General features: G+C 40.8%; 1 protein-coding gene across 3 annotated transcripts in view; it reads right to left on the minus strand.

Annotated features, from left to right (window-relative positions):
- The window catches only part of ANKRD44 (ankyrin repeat domain 44), a 330782-nt gene that overhangs the window by 121897 nt on the left and 186219 nt on the right, over nucleotides 1–22666 (minus strand). For all 3 annotated transcript variants that reach the window (XM_030802956.1, XM_030802955.1, XM_003253880.4), the window contains exons 7-9: nucleotides 21029–21171; nucleotides 19713–19925; nucleotides 8716–8794 (exon numbers count right to left, since the gene is read on the minus strand). In XM_030802956.1, coding sequence (XP_030658816.1) covers nucleotides 8716–8794; nucleotides 19713–19925; nucleotides 21029–21171 — 435 coding nt within the window. The remainder of the gene's footprint in view (nucleotides 1–8715; nucleotides 8795–19712; nucleotides 19926–21028; nucleotides 21172–22666) is intronic.

The raw sequence follows: 22666 nt of genomic DNA on the forward strand, positions 1-22666 counted from the left end.
TGCAAAAAAAAAATTTCCCCCTACTTAAAAGTATTTCCTAGAACTCACTTCTACAGATGACTTCTTGGAGATCTTCCTGATTTTTGTACAGTTTTATTGTTTTCCATTGCACAGTTGTACTAGTTTAGTACACTCATCTCCTATGGATAAGCATTTAGGTTTGTAAATAACATTTTGCTATTATCTGGAATGCCACAGTGAATAATCTCATACGTATGTTGCTTCATATTTGTTAGATGTATCTTTAAGGTAAATTTTCAGAAGGGAGATATCTAGATCAAAGGGAAAATTAATACGTGGTTTTGTCAGATTTTGCCAGATTTCTCTCTGTAGGCATGGTGCAATTTTACACTCTAACCAGCACAGTATGAGAGGCACTTTTCCTTATACCCTTGTCAAGCTTTTGAATATCTGCTATCTGATGGGTGAGAGCTGGTATCTCTCTGCAGCTTTCATTTGCATTTCTCTTATTATGAGGGAAGTTGAACATCGTTTCATATATTATAGAAGGACCATTTGTTTATCTTTTTCTGTAAACTATTTTTCATGACTTTTGCTCATTTTTCTAAGTTTGTGTGTATGTCCTTAAACATACACACAATACTGATATCTAAACCATATACACACATCTATATATGCTAGTATAAGTAACATAAAACCCCGAGAAATAGAAATATATGAATGGCTTAAACGTCCTCAAACATACAAACAAACTTAGAAAAATGAGCAAAAGTGATTTTCAATAACTTTTAAAACGAGTAAGCTCTATTTGGGAGATTACTCATTTATCAGCAATACATGTCACAAATATTTTTCTCCCAGGTTTGGTTTTTAATTTTTGATGTTTTTTTCCCTGTCAAAAAATATTGGGGGGTGGCGGGGCGTGGTGGCTCATGCCTGTAATCCCAGCACTTTGGGAGGCCAAGGTAGGCAGATCACGAGGTTGGGAGATCGAGACCATCCTGGCAAACACGGTGAAACCCCCGTCTCTACCAAAAACACAAAAAATTAGCCGGCATTGTGGCGGGCACCTGTAGTCCCAGTTACTCGGGAGGCTGAGGCAGGAGAATGGCATGAACTCGGGAGGCAGAGCTTGCAGAGAGCCAAGATCACGCCACTGCGCTCCAGCCTGGGTGACAGAGTGAGACTCCCCATCTCAAAAAAAAAAAAAAAAAAAAAAAAACTGGGGGAGTAATGTATTAGTCTTTTATGTTTGGGTTTGTTGTCAGGGAGGCTTTCCCTATACCCTGGTAACAAAGAAATTGACACGTTTTCTATACGTGAAAGGTTTTCTTTTTCAGATATGGATATCTGATCCATTTGGAGTTTATCTTGGTGGTGTATTTGTTGACTGACTAAATAAATGTTCCCTGAATGCCTAAAAGACTAAAAGTTCAAGAAAACAGCCTGAACAAATTCACAGAGGCAGAAACTAGATTAGTGGTTGCCAGGGGCTGGGGAGAAATGGGGAGTGATGACTAATGGGTATGAGGTTTCTTTTTGTACAGATATCTAAACCATATACATACCTATATGTGCTAGGATAAGTAATATAAATATGAATGGCTTCAATCAATCTGGAAAGATGTGATACATTTGTTTTAAGTACCTTATTTCTGATTGAGAACATATTATTGTAGAAAATTGAGAAGATGCAGTAAAATAGAAATACAAAGAACAAAACAGAAGTCATCTATAAATTCACTGACTATCCAAGATAGTCAGTACTAGTATTTTGGAATATTTCCTCCCAGTTGTATGTATGTATGCATGTGTGTGTAGAATTTTCCCATGGTTGAGTTCCTGGTGTAGAAAGAGTTTTTTAGTCCTACGTTCTCCTTTAATGTTACATTACAAATCTTCCCATGTCATTAATTTTTTTCATTAATATAATTGTAAATGACTACATAATATCAGTATCTAGAGAATTTACTTAGCAAATCCCCAATTAATAGGCAATGAGGGCATACCCAAATCTTTGCTATTAAGAAAAACACAGGAATGAACATACTTACAAATAGTCTTTACATTTCAGATGATTTCCTTTAGTAACTTTTTTTTTTTTTTCCTGAGACGAAGTCTTGCTTTGTCACCCAGGCTGGAGTGCAGTGACACAGTCTCGGCTCACTGCAACCTCCCCTCCCAGATTCAAACGATTCTCCTGCCTCAGCCTCCCAAGTAGCTGGGATTACAGGTGCTTGCCACCATGCCTGGCTAATTTTTGTATTTTTAATACAGATGTGGTCTTGCCATGTTGGCCAGGCTGGTCTTGAACTCCTGACCTCAAGTGATCTACCTGTCTTGGCCTCCCAAAGTGCTGGAATTATAGGCGTGACCCACCACACCCAGCCAGCAACATTTTTAAAAGTAGGACTATTGGACTAAAAGCATGGAGACCCTTGATACACACCAGCAAAAAACTTTTGAGAAAGGCTCTGCCCATTAGCATTCCTATTAGCAGTATACTCGAGCATTATGCCAAAAAGAAGCCATTGAGAGTCTTCTCAGATCTGGGGAAAGAGCATTATCTTCCAGGCCAGGACACTGTCCCTTGTAATAAGATCGTCCATAAGGTCCACATCAGATCTATATGGTCCTTCATTCCAATGAATCCTACTATTGGCCATTATAACTAACAACTCCCCAACATTTATTTTCAGCAAACAACACTTTTTCTAGCCAAGTGTACTGGCAAAACGCAGGACTAGAGTATAAAAATATTTGCTACAAAGTGAAATGATTACCAAAAATGTGTGCACTTTGTGAAGGGGACAATTGTTTCAAAAACTCCAATTAGCACACACAGGATTTTGGATGCTTCCCTCTACTCTCAAGACTTCTGTGTGTAGAATTTTGTTTGAAAATCAACTTCCTGCCAATAAGTTTACCCATTTGGGGGTTTGCAACTTAATAGCTGTTTACAAAAAGAGAATCCCTTTTTAACTGACTGGGACAGAGAAATATAAATGGGAACTTGAATAGAAATACTGCTCTTTCTTCAAATCTTTGTTTCTGTGTTACAGTGGGGTTCTTTTGTTGTTGTTATTTTGTTTTTTTTTTTTTTTTTTGAGACAGACTCTCGCTCTTGTTGCCCAGGCTGGAGTTCAGTGGTGCAATCTCGGCTCACTGCAACCTCTGCCTCCTGGGTTCAAGTGATTCTCCTGTCTCATCCTCCTGAGTAGCTGGGATTACAAGCACATGCCATCATGCTCAGCTAATTTTTGTATTTTTAGTGGAGATGGGGTTTCGTCATGTTGGCCAGGCTAGTCTCTAACGCTGACCTCAAGCAATCCACCTGCCTCAGCCTCCCAAAGTGCTGGGATTACAAGCATGAGCCACTGTATCCGGCTTTATTTTTAAAATGAATTGTCCAGATAATACAGTATGATCAATTCTGCAAAGTAATAATTAAACATCTTTACATATATTCTTAAATACATAGAAAAATCCAGAAAAGTCACCAAACTGCCAATAAAAATTATTGGGATAGGGCTGAGGAGACACATTGGTGGAGATCACGGAATCTCTTTCATGACTTAATTTTAGTTTACAGTGAGCATGTACTAATTTTATAATCAGGAAAAATAATAAAATAAAGTTAGTTATTGTGATCATCTAGGGACTCAACAGACAGTTAACTATGATCTGAATTTAGAAGTGTCCAATTGAGATCAATTCATTTTATGACTTGATGGTAGCTTTGTAGACAGGCAGCCACCTCGTCCCCACAGATACCTCAGAGCAATCCATGTGCACGTATCCGTATCAGAGCTGCCCACGGTGGTCTGCCTGAAAGCCCCAACTGTCGAGCTGATCCAGGGAGATGTGGGACAGAGATCCCCAGACTGCAGAGAAGTCTGCCCTAGACAAACACTCCATCAATCCACGTCCTTCCCAGCCAAGAGTCACCAAATCATTCTTAAAAAGTGTTAGAGCCTCCAGGTTTACCAGTCTCAAATATGCCAAAAATTGGGTAGAGAAAGGGAACAGTGAAAACTATCAGGAAGGGTGGAATAGAGGGTCTGAGCTGATAAAAGTTTTTTCTTGTAGTTGTTGCTTTCATTTTACAAGTCAGTTTAAAACTGTAAAAATATAGATAACTGGCCAGGCATGGTGGCTCATGCCTGTAATCCCAGCACTTTGCAAGGCCAAGATGGGCAGATCACCTGAGGCCAGGAGTTCAAGAACAGCCTGGCCAATATGGCGAAAACCCATCTCTACTAAAAATACAAAAATTAGCTAGGTGTGGTGGCAAGCGCCTGTAGTCCTAGCTACTTGAGAGGCTGAGGCAGGAGAATTTCTTCAACCTGGTAGGCAGAGATAGCAGTGAGCCGAGATCGCGCCACTGCAGTCCAGCCTGGGCTACACAGTGAGATTTCATCTCAAAAAAACAAAGATAATTATTGTCCACATATGCTTTTATTATCATTTAAAATATATTTCAGGAGGCCAGACGCAGTGGCTCACGCCTGTAATCCCAGCATTTTGGGAGGCCAAAGCAGGTGGATCACGAGGTCAGGAGATTGAGACCATCCTGACTAACACGGTGAAACCCCGTCACTACTAAAAAACACAAAAAATTGGCCGGGCGTGGTGGTAGGTGCATGTAGTCCCAGCTATTCGGGAGGCTGAGGCAGGAGAATGGAGTGAACCTGGGAGGCAGAGCTTGCAGTGAGCTGAGATAGTGCCACTGCACTGCAGCCTGGGTGACAGAGCAAGACTCCGTCTGAAATATATATACATATATATACATATATGCATATATATACATATATGTATTTTTTTTCCAGGAAAACATAACTTAGTGGAAAAATAAAACAGAGACTCTCTATTTGTTATCCGAAAACATGTTTTCTATTTAAACAGCACCTCTAGATAAGTGCATTTCTATCTTACAATCACTCCACAAACCTTTCCATTTTCATTTGAAAATTTTTAAAACTTGCTTGGAATGCAAATGAAATACCGTCTGTCATTTGAAGGTTGCAAGTTAAATATTGGAGATTGATCATAATGAGGAAGATAAACATTTACCAGTTTAGAAGTATGCAGAGCACGTCAGAAACGATAATTAATTAGCATCCTCTAAGCATTAATCTGAAATTAGTTTTTCATTGCACAAACAAGAATGGTCAGCTTACTAAGTTGCCTTGGAAGGATTGTGAGCCAAAGGGTCAAAAATCTCACATCGACTCATCCTAACCTACAACTTGACTCTTCCTTTTCAAACTATTTATTTTTAAAGCTTCTGTGAAGAAAACATCATTTTTGAACTTGTGTAACCTGCTGGACAGCATCTGAGAGGGGTGCCTAGGTCCAATGGTGAGGTCAAATGCCTCCAGACACCAGATGCTGTCTTCGGTCAGTTCCTTTCCCTCTCTTACTGTGACAACACAGCTTCAGACAACAAACAACGTGATTGGATAGCAGAGGTAGTCTTTGCTTACTAACTAAAAATGAGTGGGTTTTTTTTTTTCATTATTATCTTACTAAAGCTGGATGATTCTGGAAAAACAAAGTTATGAAAACTAGTAATCCTGACTGGAGAGCAGTCAAGGAAGCAGAGAAAGCTATTCAAAGTCCAAACACCAATGCGATTTAACAAAACAAATAAATACAAAGAACATTCCTCGGTAGCACATTTAGTTGCTTCAGGGAGCCAAATGCTGTGCCCATGGGGTCCTGGAGGACAGAGGGGCTCCTGCTGGGTGATGTCCCACTCTGGGCGGACTGACATCCGGCCCTAGGGGCATGAGCTTCTGGAGAGGGAGTGTCCCGGCAACAGCCCAAGATTCTTCCCAGAAGGAAGCCAACAAACAGGAGGTAAAAAAAGAACTTCCTTTTCTTCTCCCCAAGGGCAGTTAAAAAAATGTCAAATGGAAGAATTCACAGTTCTCACATGTGTTATGAATGCAAAAAAAAACTGTCAGTTGAGAGAAGAGAATAATACCAAAGCATCCTTTTACAGGGAAAACTCTATTTCAAATATAAGTGACTCTCAGAGTAAACAGAATTCAATTTTAAAAGGAATTTTTTTAAAACACCATTGGTTTCTGGAGGTCATGTTTATAAGTGTGGTGGTTGAGAGTTCAGTCTCTGATGTCAGACTGCCTGTGTTCAGATCCCTATTCCTAAACATACTGGCCATTTATCCAGACACAAGTGGCAACCTCTCTGCCTCAGTTTCCCCATCTTTGAAATGGAGATAATAATAGTACCTCTTTCTCGCAGGGTGGTTGAAAGGCTTTATAAGTGGTGTTTAGCCAAGTGCCTGGCACACTGTGAACACTTGGCTTTATCATTATAACTTAGCTTTATCATTACATATAATAGGCTACATATTATAGCCACTATATCTTTATCAATTCAGGCCCCTCGTCCCCACCCAATCCATAAGCAAGATGCCAGGACAACCAAGAATGAGAGAGGTTCTAAAACAAAGATCCCCTGATCACAGAGGATAAGAGACAGGGTTTCTTTTAGGTCTCCCCCAACTCAAAAGTCTAGCAACAGCAGGGCACGGTGGCTCACACCTGTTAACCCAGCATTTTGGGAGGCCAAGGTGGGCAGATCACTTGAGGCCAGGAGTTCGAGACCAGCCTGGCCAACACATGGCAAAACCCCATCTCTACTAAAAATACAAAAATTAGCTGGGCATGGTGGCACACCTGTAGTCCCAGCTACTTGGGAGGCTGAGGCACAAGAATCGCTTGAACCCGAGAGGCAGATGTTGCAGTGAGCTGAGATCACCCCATTTCACTCCAGCCTGAGCAACAGAGCGAAACGGTATCTTAAAAAAAAAACAACAACAAGACAAAACAAAACACAAACAAAAAAAGTCTAGCAAGAATATCCAGGCAGGACATGGAAGTCTTCCAGCCTACATTGCTCTTGGAGAGGTCAAAGCTGTCAGCAGTCCCCTGGGACTGTTGTAAGCATGCCAGCAGGACAGAGAGGAGATGCGTCATAGAGATGACCAGCGTGGCCTGACACACAGAGATGAACCTGTGGGGAAGGCAGTGCTTAGAAGGAGAAAAGTTGTTTTCCCTCCAACCTTGTCTCTGGAGCTTGAAGTTCTCTAAAAGGGAACCAAGCTATTTAAGTTTTGTTTGTTTCTAAAAGTTTTGTTTGTTTTTAAAGGCGGGTGGACATCATTTCTGAAAAACAGTTGAGAAATACAGTGGCATAAGAGATGTGCTCAAAACAGACTAGGGTCACTCCCCCCGACCCCCTTTATTTACATTCAGCAAAATAAAACACAGTGGCCTTTTCAATAAAATGAATGTCAAAGGCATAGCACATATTTCAAATTAGAAATAATGGGTATTGCACGGTTAATTTCTGTTTTACCTTCCTTGGCTCACTGGAAACTTGTTAGGATTTCTTTTCCCTATAGCTTCACTGGAATGCTTATAAATTTCCTTTGCTTTGCTGCAGATATTTTGCTTGCTAAGCATAATTCCACTGGCTGGTCTTCCATCCAAATGTCAAATGACTTCTTTGTTTTATGTCTTGAGTGCCTAAGACATAACTCAGTGCCACTAATAATTCAAGTGTATGTGGTCCGAAACTCTTACAGATGAGAAAAATACAGGTCCAAAGAAACTAATATCAGAAATTTGAGAAGTAGAAGTATGGGTCAACTGAAAATAGGAACTGCTGAATTGACCTGGAATATCAGCTTAAAATCTGAACTAAACCTGGTCTTTGTATTTTTAAAACCTCTCTAAGATTTGCTAATAGAAGTGATGCTGCTGGCCATGACCCCCTGTTAGTAACATGAACCAGGATGTAAACTGATACTCCCTAGTACTTTGACTTCAGTGACAACCTGATGGTTCAAGTATACCTTTGTTGTAAGCCTGGAAAGTTACTCTATTACTGTATTATGTGACTTTCCCAGGTCTTCTCTGTCAAGCCTGTGAATTTTTTTTTTTTTTTTTTTAGACAAAGTCTCGCTCTGTCACCCAGGCTAGAGTAAAATGGCACAATCTTGGCTCACTGCAACTTCCTCCTCCTGAGTTCAAGCAATTCTCCCGCCTCAGCCTCCCGAGTAGCTAGGTTTATAGGCGCCTGCCACCACTCCTGGCTAATTTTTGTATTTTTAGTAAAGACAGGGTTTCACCATGTTGGCCAGGCTGGTCTCGAACTCCTGACCTCAGGTGATCTGCCCACCTTGGCCTCCCAAAGTGCCTGGGATTAGAGGTGTGAGCCACCACGCCCGCCTAAGCCTGTGATTTTATGATCCTTTATATCACATCCTTACCTGCTTTTCCTTTGAGTCATTTCATTTTTCCTACTTTTGCCCAAATAGCTTAATAAGTTTTAACTTAGGAAACTATAGTGAACTCTAAAATTTAAAAATAATTCAGATTTGTTGCTGGAAAATGAATGCTACTTACCTTTATTGGTTTCAGAGTGAGAAGCACAGGATCTTGAGCCTATATAAATACATCATTTCCAATTTCAAAGCTCATGCTCTGTGCCTGACTCCAAATTGACTGTGAAACTGTGGCTTTATGTTTTTACTATTAAGGTGGATGTTGATGACATGTCTGATGAACAGTTTTTAGCAAAGTACATCAAAGAACTATGTAATTGCATGCTTACTAAAACTCCAAAACAGGGCATCGACTTTCATGTGCAGGTGACTAACAGCCAAATTCACAACAAGAAACTATCAAAATAATGACACTACTGAAGCATCTCTCTTACCATTCTGAATGAGGGTCTGTGACCGTGTGAACCTTCCATGGACAGCTGTCATGTGCAGTGGACTTTTGCCATCTTTACTCTAAAAAAAAAGAGGGAGAGAAAAACAATGGAGGTGCTCATGAGCCAGTGACACCAATCTGAAATACCCCTATGGACACTGCTAATAATGCCCTGAAAACATTCATTTATTTATTTATTTTTTAAATATGATCAACATGAGGCTGCAGTGAGCTAGGATTTTACCACTGCACTCCAGCCTGGGTGATAGAATGACATTCTTCTAAATAAAATAAAATAAAATAAAAGTATGATCAACAATTACAAGAGGCAAAGATAATTTTGAAAGGAAAAGATAAAATGTACACGACCTCTCGAATTATTGCATAACATCACATTTTTTAAAAGCTTAGAGAAACAGTTATCCAAAATCTTTATTCCTCTCCTGTGATCTACTGGAGAAGGAAGTTTCCTTCAAGGTGTTTTTTTCAACCTTTGTCTATAGTACACAAAAAGGACAAATGTGTTAACTTGCATGGTCCTCTTTAAGCTGAAGCTGACCAAATGGCTCTGAATCATTGCAACTCTTAAAACTGACCTGAGGCGGGGCACCGTGGCTCACACCTGTAATCCCAGCACTTTGGGGGGCCGAGGCAGGCGGATCATTTGAGATAGTTCAAGAACAGCCTGGCCAACATGGTGAAACCCCATGTCTACCAAAAATACAAAAATTAGCCAGGCATGATGGTGCACGCCTGTAATCCTAGCTACTGGGGAGGCTGAGGTAGGAGAATTGAACCCAGGAGGCGGAGGTTGCAGTGAGCCAAGATCGTGTCACTGCACTCCAGCCTGGGTGACAGAGTGAGACTCTGTTTCAAAAAAAGAAAAAAAAACCTGATCTGGAACCCTCTGCTGTTCCCTCCACTATAATTCCATTTTTTAAAAAACATCATTTTTAAATAAAATTAAACAAAAAAGAAAAAAATTTTAAACAAAAGAATAAAGAAAAAGAAAGTAAAAAAATAAAAAAAAAACAAAACCATAATTTTTTATTGTTCCAAAAGAGAATCTCTTACTTCACTTAACTCATTAGAAGTTACAGGATTAAGGCATGCAACTGTTTAGGAAATCGCCTTTTGAATGATCAGCTGGGAATGTGTGCTGAATTCATACATTTGTTACTATTCATGATAGAAATCATGAAATTTCCTGACACAGATTAAGCCAAAACACAGAAAATGTACAACATCTATATACCAATCATCATTATACTAAATACCAAGGTACCATATGTAACTAAGAAATAGTAACTTACAGAATTTCTTCTGAAAATAGGCCCAAAAGAAAATATTACTGTTATTTTAGAATAAAACTATCTCCAACAGAGATGATGTATTTTCATCTAAGTGTTGTTATCAAAAAAATCTATGTAACACTTATTTTTCTAAGTCTCAGAGGAAACATTTCTCTAAGTCTGAGGTTAAAATATGAGGTTTTAAAAATGCATATTCATTTTGTGATGAAATCCAAATGCCTGTACTTTAAGATGACTGTTTTAAAAACTCCATCTTGGAAAACAAATAATAATTTAGGTAAGTATTTCTTAGAGTGGACCAAGGACTGCCTATATCTGAATCACCCAGGATTCTTGTTAGAAATATGAATTCTGGGCCAGGTGCAGTGGCTCACGCCTATAATCCAAGCACTTTGGGAGGCCGAGGTGGGAGGATCACGAGTTCAGGAGATAGAGACCATCCTGGCTAACACGGTGAAACCCCGTCTCTACTGAAAATACAAAAAATTAGCTGGCACGGTGGTGGGCGCCTGTAGTCCCAGCTACTCAGGAGGCTGAGGCAGAAGAATGGTGTGAACCCGGAAGGCGGAGCTTGCAGTGAGCCAAGATGGCGCCACTGCACTCCAGCCTGGGTGACAGAGCGAGACTCCGTCTCGGAAAAAAAAAAAAAAAAAAAAAGAAAGAAAAAGAAATGTGAGTTCTGTACCTTAACCCTGAACTACAAAATAGGGGTAAGAGGGTCCCATTTTTAACCCCTGCTTTGGACTGTGGGCTAAAATAGGTTATAAAACCAAGGTTTTAACACAAGAATTGTATTATATTCTATAAGTCTATTCCTTAGAAGTAAAAAAGGGATTACACATAGCCTGTGCCAAGAAAAAAAAGTTAATTAGAATGGTAAATTCATCTTAATTGAAAAAAAATATGTATCATTATAATTCAATGTTCTCAGGTAGATGTAGGAAGAAAAGAAATAATAGGATCTTTTCTCCATCTTACATGAGTATAACCTGAATCAGAACAGACTGAGAAAGGAGAGTTGAAGCTTGATAATACTTTTAGAGGAAAAATGGGAGCAATCAAGAGAATGAGACACAACACCATCGCTGACCATGAGACATACTGGGAAGGAGAGCTCCTAAAAGTTATCTGATTCCAGAGCTAGGCCTTAGTTGTCGGGACTGCACACAGGTCTAAGGACTGAAACACCTGGGAACTACTATGGAATAAGGATTTAAAACACCCCCTTCCAATTAAAAAGTGATGACATTTCAAGATAACTGAGGAGAGAGAAGGCAGAAGTTGTGGAGTTGGCATTAACTTGTCCCTAGGTGGTGCTATTTCTTTAAATTTTGCTCCAGTGTTTTCTCTCAATATGAAACCATAAGTAATTATTAATTAAATATATCTAAAGCTATAAATACTTAAGCATTTAGAAAATATCTTCACAATATTTAGCTAAGCAATTTTCCATGCCTAGAAAAGAGCTTAAAGGCTTTACCAAGGAGTAACCACCAACTTGGTGGTAGCTATCTAAGTTGCAGGCAGAGAGACAAAGCAGAAGTGATCTCTGAAGTGTGTGGTGGGCAAAGCCAGACCCATTTCAGGGATAGTGAACACCACAACCTTCTTTTCTCTGAGAGTGCTTGTGCACTTGTAAAGGGACAAGTAAATGGAGATGACCAAAGTTAGGTAAAATGCAAAGAACAGCCATATGATCAGTGGTGATAATTGCTTTGCATCCATCTTTGCAGATCTTTGCCTGCGTTCATCTATAGCCTGAGTTCAGGTTATAGCTGTTATTTTTTTCTTCACATAGGGAAACACGTAGATAAGGTGGGGAAATTGGGACAGGAAGCATTAAGAGTATCATGGCAGCCATTTTGGGGCAACTTTGTTCACATGGTATGGGTGTAAAGGGAGCTCATTATTTCAAAAAGCTATAGAAAACCAATGAAACTCAAAAGGATAATACTTTTTATATAGTCCTTAAAAGTTAGAACTCAGAATATTAAAGTTGAGACTAGAGAACCCTGAGTTCATGATCTGAGAAATTGAAATTTATCATGCAGGTTTACTGGCTGTTGCTACTATTCCTAGAACTGAACAAAAAAGATAAAACATTCCTTACGTTCTCAAAAGAGAGAATATGTGCAATTCTTCCGTCTACTAAAAGCTTTTATGAAAATTTTTTTCTTAATTTCTAGTCTCCCTCCAATTTTCTAGCTACATTTTCCCATAGAATTTAGGGCTTTGAAATTTTTGTTCTTTTGATAATCCATTTAATTAAGCAAGAAGCCCTTCTATTAAGTTAGGCATAATCAAGCCCTAAGTCGGCCGGGCGCGGTGGCTCACGCTTGTCATCCCAGCACTTTGGGAGGCCGAGGCGGGTGGATCACGAGGTCAGGAGATCGAGACCACGGTGAAACCCCGTCTCTACTAAAAATACAAAAAATTAGCCGGGCGTGGTGGCGGGCGCCTGTAGTCCCAGCTACTCAGAGAGGCCGAGGCAGGAGAATGGCGTGAACCCAGAAGGCGGAGCTTGCAGTGAGCCGAGATTGCGCCACTGCACTCCAGCCTGAGCGACAGAGCGAGACTCCGCCTCAAAAAAAATAAATAAATAAATAAATAAATAATCAAGCCCTAAGTCATAAAGGAAAAGTACTGAGGATTAAAATATTTTACCACAAATATTAGTACTCTTTCAGGGCAGAACTCAGCATTGCCTAAGGAAGATTAATCTTTGAACTAAAAGGAGTGTTTATATTTTCTTGACCACCAGTCTCCTCAGAAATCCATTCATTTTTTTCTTTTATTCCTAATGCCTTCTTTCCTCATCTCCCAATATCCCATATACCTTCCCTAAATTTACAGACATTGTTACTCCCCAGGGTCTTGAAAGCATAACGTTCTCTGTGGCATGGTACACCCCTAGGGTCACGTAGCTCAGTGGCCCTACTACAGAGCAATAAAGCCTCTATGGGATAATACTAAGTCCAACCTGCAGTTAGGGGTGGGGTCAAATAAGGTGAGAAACCCAATAAGTCTTCCTAATTCAATGCAAGAGCCTCCTAAAATACTGGTGTGAAAAAGCCACACATTGTCCATTTATTTTGTTTTGTTTTGTATGGTTCTAAGGGCAAGAGAGATGGAACGTGGTTGGCTCACTCATTCCTCTCCTTTCCCTCACTTATCCAAAGTTCTAAGTACCGTGTCCCTATCACTGCCTACTCTTGCCCATTCCAGTTTTCACCTTCAACTTCTCCAATACAACCTATTCCATAATTTGGTCCTGGTACATGTAGAGAAGGGAACTGGTCCACTTCAAGCAGACATGTTTCAACTCCCATCTCTTAGAGCTAAATGATCTAAGAGCCCGCAGACAGAAAAGAATTGAGACCATGCACAGGCTAAATGCCAGTGACCAGGAGGTAGATAACCTGGCAATGGCAATTTCTGAGTCTGTCTTTCTAAGTTGTATCCAGCACAGCTCTATGTCTAGTGCCTTCTTTAACGCTTACTTTGAATGCTTGCTAAAAGAGCCTTGAGATGCTACAGAAATTACAATGTGGTCTTTAATGCGGAAGAAAAAATATTTTATACTTTCTCATGTTCTACCTATTTACAAATTATAAGTAAAACATCAATGGATTATTGTATCAGTAAAGTATATCTTTATTTTATCACAATTAAACTCATATTATGAAGTCAAAAAACAGGACCAGAGTCAATCAATCTAAGCAAAATGAGGAACTGTGAAATGCAGGCTGAACACACATCCCTCCTCCTCTTCCCATCCATCTTTTAATTGCTCATGAAGACATCACTTTTACTGTTTGGTGAGAATAGAGGAAAACAAAGTGAACATGTGGATAGGTGCTGGCTGCATTTCAATATGCTATTTCCCTCAACCTTTGGAAAATCTAAACAAATACAAATTGTCTTGCAATCTACAAACACTTTCAAAATCCAAGGAGCAATGTGGTACAGAGAGATAACAACTTTAATTAGACAGCTACCTCCAGAGTCAGACAGGATGGCTCTATGGAAATGTTAGATGATCCGTGCATCCAGAGTGGATCTGGAATAACTAAGGAGGATTCAAAAAGATTTAGGAAATCGGAGGATACAGACAGAATAGATGAAGGGAGACTGAGAATGAAGGCTAGATTTGATTCAAAATCCTATTTACACAGATTCAATCATAATAAACTCAAATCTCAGAGTTTTAAAATGGCATTTCTTATATTCTACTTATGATTAGCAGTCCACAGGAAAAAAATAAATATTAAAACTAAGGAATTATGCTTTTCAGCTCCATTCGTGGAAGGGAAGAAGGGGCTGCAAAAATAAAAAAATGTATCACAGCAGCTGAAGTCCCTTATCCAATCTGAACTGACCACTGGTCAGTTAACTGGAAGCAGTAGGCAGGTGTGCCAGAGAGTAGCCTTCTAGCCTCAGGTATGGGGCACACCGAGAGCATCAGTGGCATGTTTTACAGATGTAATAAAGCGCATCAGACAACTCTGTGAATTAATTAAGTGGAGGTTGGTAAAGAGAGCGCCTTTATTAAATTCCAATAATTTCCCTTCCTTTGAAGGATTCACAGGATGTCCTTCAGATACCAGGATGGCAAGACAGATGTCTACAGTTTTGGGAACGTTGGCAGTTTGACGACCCGTGTGCTTCCTGCCCCCTCAACACCACACTCTGCGACTTCAGCCTCACAGAAAGACTCCTTCCCAACCTCGGACGACAGTTCCTTGGTCTCTTTGATGCCCCCATTCTTTTTTGTCTGCTTTCCACCTTCATGAAAACACGACACTCCTTCCTGTCTCCTCTAACTCCTTTTTTTCATCCCTTTCTCTGGCTCTTTCTCCTCCTCCTGATGCTAAGAGTACAGGGCTGTCTCACTTTCTGTACTCGTGCTATTACATACTCTCTCCTTGGGTGGTCTCGTCCCTTTCTCCTGGTTTCAACAATCACCTTTACATGAATAAAGCAATCTACGTTTTTTCTTCTGTTCTCTACCAGTCTCCCATGCTAGAACACCACATTTGACACTATTGGGCTTCTCAGATTGGCTACACCAAAAAGTAAAAATCAGCTTTTCAAAAACTAAATGTATTGGTTTAACTCCCTAAGCCTACTCTTCCTCCTGACATCCTTCTTAATGAACATTAATGATATCATCTAATTTTCTAGTGCTTATCATGTGGCAGATATTATTCTACATGATTTATGATAAAGCTGTTTAATGTTCACAGCAGTTCCATGGAGAAGATACTATTGTTTCCCTAATTTTACAGATAAACTGAGACACACAGAGAGCTTGTTATGATTATATAGCTACTAAAAGTCAAGGCTAGGATTGGAATTTAGGCAGTCTGGCCCCAGAACTGAACACTTAACTACTCTGCTGTACCATCTTTCTTCACCAGATTTCTTTCTTCCTTCCTTCCTTTATTATTTATTTATTGATTGATTGATTGACAGAGTCTTGCTCTGTTGCCCAGGCTGGAGTACAGTGGTGGGATCTCAACTCACTGCAACCTCCACCTCTCGGATTCAAGCAGTTCTCCTGCCTCAGCCTCCTGTGTCACTGGGATTACAAGCATGCGCCACCACACCCAGCTAATTTTTGTATTTTTAGTGGAGACTGGCTTTCACCATGTTGGTCAGGCTGGTCTTGAATTCCTGACCTCGTGATCTGCCTGCCTTGGCCTCCCAAAGTGCTGGGATTACAGGCATGAGCCACCGCCTGACCTTTTTTTTTTTTGGGGTTTCCATTTTCAGCTGGTCTTGACTCCTGACTTCGTGTCCCCCCTCGCCCCAAAGTGCTGGGATTACAGGCATGAGCCACCACGCCTGGCCTCTTTGCCACATTTCCATCCTTACATTAGTCTTCAACTCCTCCAGTTCATGTCCCACCAAGTCTTGCTGATTTTCTTTCTGCAAAGCCTCTCCCTTCAGTCCCGTTCCCCTGTTCTCTTATTACCTCTTACCAATGCCAGTTTTACTGATTTCTAGTTATCCACTAATCAGCTCTTCTCCAGGTCCACTATACCTGGGTTTTCTTTTTTTCAAAAGTGAAAATAGCTTTTTTGTTTTTCTGGATATAAAAATAACATGCTCTGCCAGGTGCAGTGGCTCATGCCTGTAATCCCAGCACTTTGGGAGGCTGAGGCAGGCAGAGCGCTTGAGCTCGGGAGTTGGAGGCCAGCCTGGGCAACATGGCAAAACCCCGTCTCTACAAAAAAAAAATACAAAAATTAGCAGGGCGTGGTGGCACACACCTGTAATCCCAGCTACCTGGGAGGCTGAGGACAGAGGATGGCTTGAGCCTGGGAGGCGGAGGCTGCAGTGAGCCAAGATCCCACCACTGTACTCCAACCTAGGCAGCAGAGCCAGATCCTGTCTCAATAAAAAAAAATAATAATAAAAATAATTTTTTAAAATTCTTATTGTATCACAATCAGAAGACAAAAGCAAATACACAAAAAAGAAACTAAAGGCCAGGGGTGTTGGCTCACACCTGTAATCCCAGCACTTTGGGAGGCTGAGGTGGGTGGATTGCTTGAGCTCAGGAGTTAGAGACCAGCCTGGCCAACATGGCAAAAACCCCTCTCTACAAAAAATACAAAAATCAGCTGGGCATGGTGGCAGGTGCCTGTAATCCCAGCTTCTCTGGAGGCTGAGGCAGGAGAATCACTTGAACTCAGGAGGCAGAAGTTGCAGTGAGCCAAGATCCTGCCATTGCACCCTAGCCTGAACGACAAGAGCAAAATTCCATTTCAAAAACGAACGAACGAACGAACGAACGAAAGAAAGAAAGAAAGAAAGAAAGAGAAGGAAAGAAAGAGAGAGAGAGAGAAAGAGAGAGAGAGGGAGGGAGGGAGGGAGGAGGGAGGAAGGAAGGAAGGAAGGAAGGAAGACCTAAATCATAATTTTGTCTCTCTGCAGTGATAATTGTTGCTAGCATATTGGTACATACTCCAGAGAATTTTCTCTCTCTTTGCATCATCTATACACATAACCATAACATTTTAGCATTAAAAAAGAGATCATATTTCTTTATTGCATTTTAATTTTTTCATTGATAATACTAGGTGTTATTAGCCATTTTGATATTTGCCATTCTTTAACACAAATGTACGTTTTTGTATTAGTTCGTATTTTTCTAATTACCAGTAACACTAGTTTTTCACAGGCTTAATGTATTTTTTATTCTCTCTCTTGTGATCTGATTTTTGCTCCATGTTTTCTAGTAGTGATCACTTTTTCTTATTGATTTGCATGAGCTCTTTATATATCAAGCATATTAACTATTTGCTTATTATGTATATTGAAGAAAATTTTCCCTAAGTTTTTCTTATTTTAATTTCATGTTAGAGGTTTTGTTGTTGTTGTTTTGTTATATAAATGTTTAAGACTTTTTTGTAGTCATATATACGATTATTTTCCTTTTTTTTTTTCTGCCTTTGGTGTTCTGTGACGGGATTACTGTTTTTAATGCTCAGGTCTGATCATATGACCCCTAGAATGATTAGTGGCCTGCAGAGCCTGGAGAGGCCCAAGCTCCTTGGGCTCAAAATCATCCAGTAGATGAGTCCTCTTCCTTGGTCAAATCACATTTCAGCTCATTTCTGGCTCCTTTCTGTCATACAATTGAAAATAAAGAAGCTTTTTACAGACAGGATCTCACTAGGTTGCTCAGGCTGATCTCAAACTCCTGGGCTCAAGGAATCCTACACCTCAGGCTCCCAAGCAGCTGGGATTACAGGCCGAGCCACCACGCTTGACATGTTCATAAAATTGTACTCTATTTGATACAATCAATTGCTATTCTGAAAATTTGTCACATCTTTCACCACTATTAGAAATTGCGAAAAAATAAAAGATTTTGATAGTGAATAGAGAAGGTTATTAAAATAGATTGATGTGATATTCTTGAAATTACACCTTAGAAATCACATTTTTCAAAACCAGAGACATAATACACTGGGACCTTGCTTCAGGATCCCTGTGTGCTGGGAAGAAGGGAAGCCTGGGTTGAATAAAAGGTCTCCTAGCACAGCTTAGGATATTCTGCTACAATCTAAATACATTCAAGGGATGTCACCCAAATTATGAATGCTGCGTGATAAGCTCCCCTTGGTTAGCTGTCACATGGCAAGCTGACAAATTACCTAGAGGTTTTCCTATCCAGAATTCCCACCCCTCTTTGCTCATGCTGTTCTGTCTGGAATACTCTCTCTCAAATTATCTCTAACCCTCCTCGACTCAACTACATTAATCTTCCAAGTCGCCGCTCAAAATGGATCTCCATTTTTTTATTCCCAAGCAGAAAACAAGTCAACAATTGCTTCTTACAGTTTGCAATGCTTTATGACTCTTCTCATCATATCTTCTCTTGCTCATGATTACCTGAGTGCATGCTACCTCCCTACCACACTGTAAGTTCCTTAAAGGCAGAGACTGAATCTCATCTTGGAGCACTCTTTCAATACCAAACAGAGGGCACTGGGTAGTCCTTAGTAAATTTGCTGAATAAAGGAATGATTGTGACAACCAGCTCAGTGCTACATCACTGAAGTCACTATCTGGGGTTTGCTTTAAGAAGGTATTGGCCGGGCACAGTGGCTCACACCTGTAATCCCAGCACTTTGGGAGGCTGAGGCAGGTGGATCACTTGAGGCCAAGAGTTTGAGACCAGCCTGGCCAACATGGTGAAACACCATCTCTACTAATAATACAAAAAATTAGCTGGGCGTGGTGGCACACGCCTGTAACCCCAGCTACTGGGGAGGCTGAGGCAGAAGAATCACTTGAACCCGGGAGGAAGAGGTTGCAGTAAGCCGAGATCACGCCATTGCATTCCAGCCTGGGTTACAAGAGCAAAACTCCGTCGAAAGAAAGGAAGGAAGGAAGGAAGGAAGGAAGGAAGGAAGGAAGGAAGGAAGGAAGGAAGGAAGGAAGGAGAAAGAGAGAGAGAAAGAAAGAAAGACAGACAGACAGACAGACAGACAGAAAGAAAGAAAGTATCTGAGAAGCTCTAAACCCACACTGGAGTTGGAAACAGGCCTACAGTCATTATTAAGCCCTTTGAATTCTTAGCAACACTGTCCTATCAGCTCAACATTCACCTCAGTATTAGCTTCTGGGCCAAGTCAATATCCTAGAGATCCAGTATTTGTCCTGACACATTCGCTAAGCTAACAAGAACACATGGCTGGAGCCTTGGTACCTTTCAGCTGATATCACCACTCCTGGAATAACACAGCTTTTTTTTTTTTTTTTTTTTTTGAGATGGAGTCTTGCTCTGTTGCCCAAGTTAGAGTGTAGTTGCACAATCTCAGCTCACTGCAACCTCTGCCTCCCGGGTTTAAGCAATTCTCTGCCTCAGCCTCCTGAGTAGCTGAGATTACAGGCACCCGCCACCATGCCTGGCTAATTTTTGTATTTTTAGTAGAGATGGTGTTTCACCATCTTCACCAGGCTGGTCTCGAACTCCTGACCTCATGATCCACCCGCCGCAGCCTCCACACAACTTTTTTTATAGCCTCCAAATCCAGGACAAGGCTATATGAGTCAAAGTGCTCAGGGTTCCAACCCACTAAAACATGGTATAATTTGCAGCAGTTGATTTTGCTCAAACAGAAGCTCAATACAAAGGCATTCAACACTGAGACTAAGCGTGTCATACCTGAATGTTAACATCCGCCCCGTTATTTACCAACAATTCAAGACACAAAGCACCATGAGTGGAGGCAGCAGCAAAATGCAAAGGGGTGAACCCATTATTGTTTGGCTGGTTCACATTAGCACCGTAGTCAATCAACTCATTAACCACAGCATCCTGTCCATTGTAGCAGGCGATGTGAAGCGCTGTATTTCCATAGACATTGATTTCATCAATCTGCAAAAGAGTCCAACACAGGGTGATTAAAGTCACTGGAGCCAGTTTACTCCATTTTCCACAAAAAGCATAATGGCTGTGGCTAGAGAAAGGAAATAGCCATCCGCCAATATAATTGTTCAGAGCTTACTCTTGCCCCAGTGTGGTCATCTTGGGAATGCTTGTCACCCCATGGTAGAGATCAGCAAAAAGTCAATGTGGCAAAAAATGAACTGGAGACAGAGAAGTTTCAACCTGGGGAGAGGTATTTTTCAGCTAACAAAGGGATAAAAGGTGAAGGGCAAAGCTGTTTTCAAAACACCAAAAGAGAAGTAAATCAGAGGAGAACGAAGAGTCCCACACTCTAGGATTGGGGCACAGCAAACCTCAAGAAATGGTGGGGGATGGCAGGGGAAGTGGCTGCGGAGATGGCAGGGGAGGTGGCTGTGGAGCATAAACATGGAAGGCGGGTCAGAACCCACTCTCTGTTTTTCTCTGGAGTCCGACACCTCACCAGGTTGCATTTTAGTAGCAGAGCAGTGGTGCCGTCAGGAGGTGTGTTTTGTCCGTGGCTCTCTATTGCTTTCTGAGACCTGCCCTGGGTGCCTGGTTTCATCATTATGGTATTCCATAATGATGCAACTTGGTTTTCCTTTCCTGGGGGACAGGATGTTCCAGCCTCACCACTGCTCCTGTTCTACCAGCAGAAGGAGAATGCAGCAGTCCGCCTTCTCCAGCTCAAGAGTAGATATTGCTGCTGTTTGTCTCTGCCATTTATTCATTCATTTCTGCTGTAAGTCATGACTTAGAAGGCTACATTTGGAAGGTGGGATGCAGAACCTTGGCCAGTCTTTAAGAACAACTGGTTAATATATATTACATAGAATCTTTATGTCTATATATTTATCTATGTTGATATAGAAAGTTATTCAGTTTCCAGTTTTCCTCTGCTTAGTGTATGCCCCCACTGCCCTTCATCAGTTGCCCACAAAAACTCAAAAAGACAGGATGCTAGAAAACAACTCCCCTGCCCTTGAATTAAAGTGCAAACAGGATTTAACTTTAGAACAACAGAAATCTCACAAATACATTGGCCATGCAGTGATGCATTTATTATAGCTCACCTCCACCCCCAGGTTCAGGAGATGCTTGACAACATTAATCTGTCCATTGGAGGCCGCAGCATGCAGAGGGGTATAACCCTTCTTATCCTTACAGGTCACTTCTGCGCCATGGTTAATGAGCAATGCCACAACATCCAGGTGGCCTTTACAAACAAAGCAGCAGAAAACATCGTTAACCTTTATAGGACAATTTGCTGATTCATTTCACCTAAATTATCAACTATTAGCTTTTATTGCCACCAGTATTTTGCTGAGTTATTTGTAAAAAGCTGGTTCATGGCAACTATTCAACAAATATTTATTGAGTACCTCCTATAGTCAGGCATAATGTAAAAGCTGTGGGAAGAAAAAAGATGATTCATATGTGAGCCTTCTCTTCAAGGAGATCTAGGTGATGCTTGTTACCATGCTACTGAATAATGGTGAGGTTTTGCCAAGGTATTAGTGGACAGCCTTAAAAAATGTTGTGTTAAAATGAAAGCAATGCTTTTGAAAACAATTGCCATTCCTCACTGAAAAGTTTAACAATGACAATTCAGTTAGGAAAAACTGATAAAAGAAAAAAAAACAATGAGAATGACCCCAGGTTATTGTTTAATCATATAAAATTACTGCTGCTCAACTGTATTTGGACCCACAAAAATGGCAATTTCATATGGCTCAAAAGTATCCTCATGAATTAGAGGCCAAACAGAAAACCCTTCTAGTTTTAGCTCCTGTTAGCATTTTTTTCTACAATATTTTACTCTGTTCCATAATTCACTATATATATAGAATAAGCCTGGACAACATGGTGAAACCCCATCTCTAGTAAAAATACAAAACTTAGTTGGGTGTGGTGGCACATGCCTGTAGTCCCAGCTGCTCAGGAGGCTGAGGCACGAGAATCGCTTGAATCTGGGAGGTGGAGGCTGCAGTGAGCAGACATCGCACCACTGCACTCCTGCCTGGGCAACAGAGCGAGAACTTGTCTCAGAAAATAAATAAATAGGAGGCCGGGCGCGGTGGCTCACGCTTGTAATCCCAGCACTTTGGGAGGCCGAGGCAGGCGGATCACGAGGTCAGGAGATCGAGACCACGGTGAAACCCCGTCTCTACTAAAAATACAAAAAAATTAGCTGGGCATGGTGGCGGGCGCCTGTAGTCCCAGCTACTTAGAGAGGCTGAGGCAGGAGAATGGCGTGAACCCAGGAGGCGGAGCTTGCAGTGAGCCGAGATTGCGCCACTGCACTCCAGCCTGGGCGACAGAGCGAGACTCCGTCTCAAAATAAATAAATAAATAAATAAATAAACAAACAAACAAACAAGCATATTTGACCTTTATTTCGGGACTGAAGATTGTTGCTTCAGGATCATTGCTCTAAATACGGCTGAAAATTGAAGGGTAGAAGACAAGTACTGACTCCAGGACTTTGTGTGTGTGTTGGGGTGGGCGGAAAGTATTGGCTTGTTAATTTAAAATTTGACTCTTTTCTCTTCAAGACTTGTATATAGAAAAAAATTTTTTCGATTATTAGTGGTGCTATCTTAAGCTATTTGCCCTGGTTTTGCCTATTATTCCTATTTGTATCCTGATAGCACACAAAACAATGATTTGATTTCTTTAGAGTCATTTATCCAAATGCTTTAACTGTATAT

This window comes from Nomascus leucogenys, chromosome 22a (genome assembly GCF_006542625.1).
Source record: "Nomascus leucogenys isolate Asia chromosome 22a, Asia_NLE_v1, whole genome shotgun sequence".
Taxonomy (NCBI): Eukaryota; Metazoa; Chordata; class Mammalia; order Primates; family Hylobatidae; genus Nomascus; species Nomascus leucogenys.